Source organism: Hibiscus syriacus, unplaced genomic scaffold (genome assembly GCF_006381635.1).
Source record: "Hibiscus syriacus cultivar Baekdansim isolate YM2019G1 unplaced genomic scaffold, ASM638163v2 tig00117034_pilon, whole genome shotgun sequence".
In the NCBI taxonomy this organism is placed as follows: domain Eukaryota; kingdom Viridiplantae; phylum Streptophyta; class Magnoliopsida; order Malvales; family Malvaceae; genus Hibiscus; species Hibiscus syriacus.
The window spans coordinates 4,996,532-5,002,071 of NW_024063533.1; the positions used below are offsets into that span (position 1 = coordinate 4,996,532).

The window sequence follows — 5,540 nt, forward strand, 5'->3', positions numbered from 1 at the left end:
TATGATACGGACATGTTACCATTTGATACAATGTTTCAATGCTGAGAAATCAATCTTAGTTTTCATCCTTGTGAAGATGAAGGCCCTGGTTGGACTCGCAAGAAGAAACCTGAGGGAGACTAGAATCTGCAGGACTCTTCGACCAAATCTCCATAAACGAGTCAACCAATGCTTTCGCAAACTCGGGGTCATTGATATGGTAAGGATACATCTTTACCTATCAGTAGACACAATTTCGACATCATAAGGGAAAATTGGAATGCACCATGCATGATGTAATGAACACTAAACCTTAACAAATACAGGAAGTATAAAATTTATGTGCACACCATTTTAATAAGCAAAAACGTTACCTGCCGGTCATTGTTTATCTGAATGAGTCTCTGCAGTTCGTTTAAAAGGGCACCGGTAGCCTCGGGATCATAGAAGGGCCTCTCGGAAGCATCCAATGCTGAAACACCCTTTTGTGGCAGGCAAACACAGATCTTTGACGAAGACTTGTTCATTTTATCAGCTATAAAGCAGGCGAATTTCTTGTTCTCGTCGACTGTGGTTCTCATGAGAAGTATCTTTCAATCATCCACCATTAACAACACATAGAAGACACATTAGACAACAGCGGACATGTTATAATTCAGAATGACGGACAATGTTACTGACCAAAAGGCCGGTCACTGAAAAAAAAGGTTGCATATGGACTTATCACCTGAGCATTGTGAATGTGAATCTTTCTTTGCTGAAAATTAGATGGTATGGTATCTTTAGGTCCAAATGCCACAATATCTAAGGCTCCTACGCTGACGACGAAAGGGATCTTTTTCTCTATAATTACATCAAAACGAGAACTGTCGCAAGCCATCACACCCCCAACTACGTAATCTGCAACCTCTGTGGTTGTAATGTCCAAAACTCCCTAACACAACAAGGAAAAAGATGAACATTGAAGAATAGAATAGTAGGGCTCCATTTTTCTCGTCTCACAAGAAAGTTTCATGCAGAAAGGCTTTCGGTGAAGAAATGCATAAACTTCATTCACCATAGGTGAAAAGAATTCGTGTTTCGATGAAGATTTCCAGAAGCAAATAAACGACTGCGAAAGATACCTGTATATATCCTTCTCTAACTAGTGATTCCATGGCCTTGCCACCTACTCCAGTGGCATGGAAAATGAGGGTTTCATAACCTTCCTTCTGCAATCTTTGATTCACAGCATTAACACATGGAGTCGTGACCCCATACATAGTTATACCCACAGTGCCTTTTTTACCTTCATTACAACGCTGTTGGAGCATCTCAAGCCTTCCAATCACCATTCCAGCAAAAGCAGCACCAGCATTTGATAACACAACTGTACTAACACTATTAATCCCACAGATATCGACGATCGACGGAAACAATACCAAATCCGATGTTTTAACATAAGGTTCGGTTCGACCACTAGCTACAGTCGATACAATGAGCTTCGGAACGCCGAGAGGAAGAGATCTAAATGGTGATGATAACAAAGATGTGCCTCCGGTGCCTCCAAGGCCAATGGCTCCAGCAACACCACCATCAGCCCGAGTTTTGTTAATGAAATGTTGCAGTGCCTTGCTCATAACACCAACAGCTTCACCTCTATCATCTGGAAGCACAATTGGGTTTCCCCCAACTGATTCAGAATAGCATAAAAGAAGTTCCTTTCTCGTCACAAACTTGAAATCACTTAATCTCTCGGTTTCCTTTTGACCAGCGGAAACATCGACTATCACAACTTCTACCTGTCTTTTACATTAGCAAACGTTAATGATTCCATGTTTTTACCATAAAAACAGAAAATTCAGAAAACCAGAAATCATTATCTCACATGTTCTGAATCAGGAGAAATTAGTGATCCAATTAACATATAACTTAGGCTTAATTGAAAAATAAATGTCAAGAGTATATTTCTTATTTGCTTAATTGGATAACATAATTTTTTAATCACTGTTAACCACCGGACACCATAACCGAATAAATGTTAAACACTTATTTTTTTTTAAAATAATCTTGAGGTTCCTAAAATAAACTAAAGATATAGTTTGAGCACTTAATTTTTAATTAATATTATAATTTATAATAAATTAGTGAATAAAACGAACAATCCATAAACCATTATTTATTGACTCAAAGTTTAATTAGTAATTAAGTCTCATTTTGTTGTAATTGTACTGATTGAAATTAGTTATTAATTAAGTTTATTTATTTAATAATTCTAATGAGATAATAATTTTAAGTTTAAAACTACAAATAGAGAGTATCTCTTAACGTTTATAATTATAATAGAATTATTTTGAAAAGAGAAAATTGTTTATAGCCTATGTGTGTGTCTATATATATGAGTTTTCATATAAATGACATATCATGAATATGTAATCTTTGTGATCTCTAAATTTATATAGATTATTATTTTTTGTCAAGATTAAATCACGTAAAATCTTACAAGTATTTACTCTATGTTAATCTCGTTTTGATTATTTTTTCGCTTATAAATTTCTAAAAAAAGCATTAAATTTTTATTTGTTTTATATTGGGTTTATACAAGCACATAATTATATATAAATGTGTGTGTTTTTCAAACTAACAATGGGGTGGGTATCTTGGTATCCTCTAGGCTCAAGGAAAATGTAGTTGAAGTTTGTAGATATCGGGATAGGATTATGATGATTAAGGTTATTATAGAAGCGGAAGTAGTGAATGTCCTTTCAGTGTACGCCCCACATGTAGGCCTAGGGGAGGGGGAGAAACGTTGCTTCTGGGATCAGTTAGATGATGTACTTAGGAGCATTCCGGAGGACCAAAGAGTTTTTATAGGGGGAGACTTCAATGGCCATGTAGGTAGGGCAACTGACGGGTATGACGGTGTTCATGGGGGTTTTGGGTTTGGTAGTAGGAACGAAGAGGGGCGTACGTTGCTTGATTTTGCAACTGCACACGATATGGTGGTCACAAACTCTTTCTTTAACAAGAGAGATGTGAACTTGATTACGTTCCATAGAGGTGGACACATTGTACCCAAATCGACTACATCCTGGTTCGAAATCGGGATCGATGGGCTTGCGCTGACTGTAAGGTGTTCCCTGAAGAGGCATGTGCATCACAACACAGATTGTTGGTTTTGGTGTTCCGCGTACGCCACGGTCAGAGCACGCATAGGAGGGCTAAGCTTGGTAGACATAGGATCCTTTGGAAGAACTTACATGGAGCGACAGCTGATGACTTTAGGAGTAAGGTTTTGTCTAATACAGGTTTTGGTACTTCAAACTCAAAAAATGCATATATGTTATGGAAAAATATGGCAGATTCCATCAGAGAGGTAGGCAAAAACACCCTTGGGTTGTCGACAGGGAAGGGCAAGGAACATAAAGAATCGTGGTGGTGGAACGACGAAGTCCAAACTAAGGTGAAGACAAAACAAACTTGCTTCAAGGAGTTGTTACAATGCACTGACGACGAAGAAAGATCGAAAGCTAAACAAAGATACAAGGAGGCAAAGCGGGAAGCCAAGAAAACGGTGGCCAAAGCAAAGGATAAGGCATACGAGGAAATGTACAAGAAATTAGACACTAAGGAAGGACAAAACGGCATCTTCAGGCTTGCAAAATCCAGGGAGAATAGGAAAAAGGATCTAGGTCGCATTAGGTTTATTAAGGACAACAATGGTGTCCTCTTAGTGAAAGATCATGATATTAAGAGGGTGTGAGGTAATTACTTCTTTGGCTTATTTAATGACGGTGCCTTTCCCTATAGAGATAGTATCGTTGATGGGTCAGCCGACCATCATACAACGGTCATTGACTGCCCCACAAGTAAGATTGGGTTTGAGGATGTCAAAATGGCTCTTAGAAAGATGGGAAGGGACAAAGCTGTCGGTCCAGATCAAATTCCTATCACTGTGTGGTTGGCCCTAGGAGAAGAGGGAGTAAAGTGGTTGACCAACATCTTTAATATTATTCTAGAGACTGCCAAGATGCCAGAGGAGTGGAGAGAGTCTACGGTGATACCAATCTATAAGAATAAAGGAGATCCCCAACGTTGTGGCAACTACAGAGGTATTAAACTACTCAGCCATACCATGAAGCTATGGGAAAGGGTGATAGAGGCTAGGTTGAGACAGGTTACTAGGGTTTCGGAAAACCTATTTGGCTTTATGCCAGGCAGGTCTACTACGGAGGCGATTCATCTACTTCGACGACTTATGGAGAAATATAGGGAAAAAAATAAAGATCTTCACATGGCGTTCATTGACCTTGAGAAGGCGTATGATAGCGTTCCCCGCGATACGATCTGGAAGACATTGGAAACGAGACAGACCCCAACTGCTTATATCCGTGCGATTCGTGATATGTACTGTAGATCTACTACCTATGTCAGGACTACAGTTGGCGACACCGAGGCATTCCCGGTGGAAATCGAACTCCACCAAGGGTCAGCTCTTAGCCCTTACATCTTCGTTTTGATTATGGATGACATCTATTGTGCGACACCAGAGACGGTGTTCCATGGTGTATGCTTTTCGCTGACGACATTGTCTTAGTGGCTGAATCAAAAACTGAGCTGAATAGTAGACTGTCTATCTGGAAAACAGCTTTGGAAGAAAAATGACTAAGGATCAATATTGAAAAGACAGAGTATTTATGTTCAAACTTCAGTGGGAACCAAAACGATGAAGACGTAGAAATATGCATAGAATGACACGTTCTCCCCTCAAAGGATTGTTTCAAGTACCTTAGTTTAGGTTTTAACCCATTTGACTTTATCCATTCTCGAAGCCTGCTATCGTTGAATTCCTTGTATATTGTTCTTCATGTTTCCTCTTTATAATTTTGGACGGGTCTTACTTTTCTGTCTATATGAAGATATTTTTACGCAAGGGTGTATTTGCAGGGATTACTTCCCATTACAGACGTGCATATGAAGACTGCATATGAAGATTGTCCAACTACGTATTTTATTTATTTATTTAAACATGCATTGTATTTTATCTTTATTCTTAATTTTTTAACTGCCGGAAGTCTTCCACGGAAGCTGCTCTCAACCTGGCGTTGGGAGACAGCCTACTACCCTACCTCCCCTTACCTCATTACATATGGGAATAGGGTTTTGTTGTTTTTGTTGTTGTATATAAATAACGAATTGTATTTCAGTTTTGGTTTCTCATAGCAAATCGATCAGCGTTGCAGGTAACATACTTGAGAAAATAATTGAAGTAAAACCGAAGAAAAAGACACTTACCGGAAAACTCGAATGAAAAACCATGAAACACGAAGCTAATGGAAAAAGCACAAGTAGAACATACCTTGGAGGAAGAGGAGTTAGAAAAGGTGGTGAGAGAGGATCGAACTGAGTCAGACAGGAATCGGAGCTCGTCGAGCTTAGTGTCAGCCGTTCCAACACAGTAAACTTTAGGAGTAGCATCCATTTGAGGTGAGACAACTAATTTGGGAACGAGTTGAATTGAGTCTGTCTTGTACAATTTTCCTCGCAGAGTAATATCTCTTAGTGTTACGAAATGCAGATTT

General features: G+C 39.0%; 1 protein-coding gene across 1 annotated transcript; it reads right to left on the reverse strand.

The window, feature by feature from the left end:
- LOC120196923 (toMV susceptible protein tm-1(GCR26)-like) lies at positions 1-5,540 on the reverse strand. Its single transcript, XM_039198593.1, has 5 exons — positions 5,318-5,540; positions 1,104-1,760; positions 707-913; positions 354-569; positions 1-217 (listed from the first exon to the last, which is right to left on the reverse strand). Exons 1-5 carry the CDS (start codon positions 5,438-5,440, stop codon positions 56-58), a joined length of 1,365 nt encoding a protein of 454 aa, XP_039054524.1. The 5' UTR covers positions 5,441-5,540; the 3' UTR covers positions 1-55.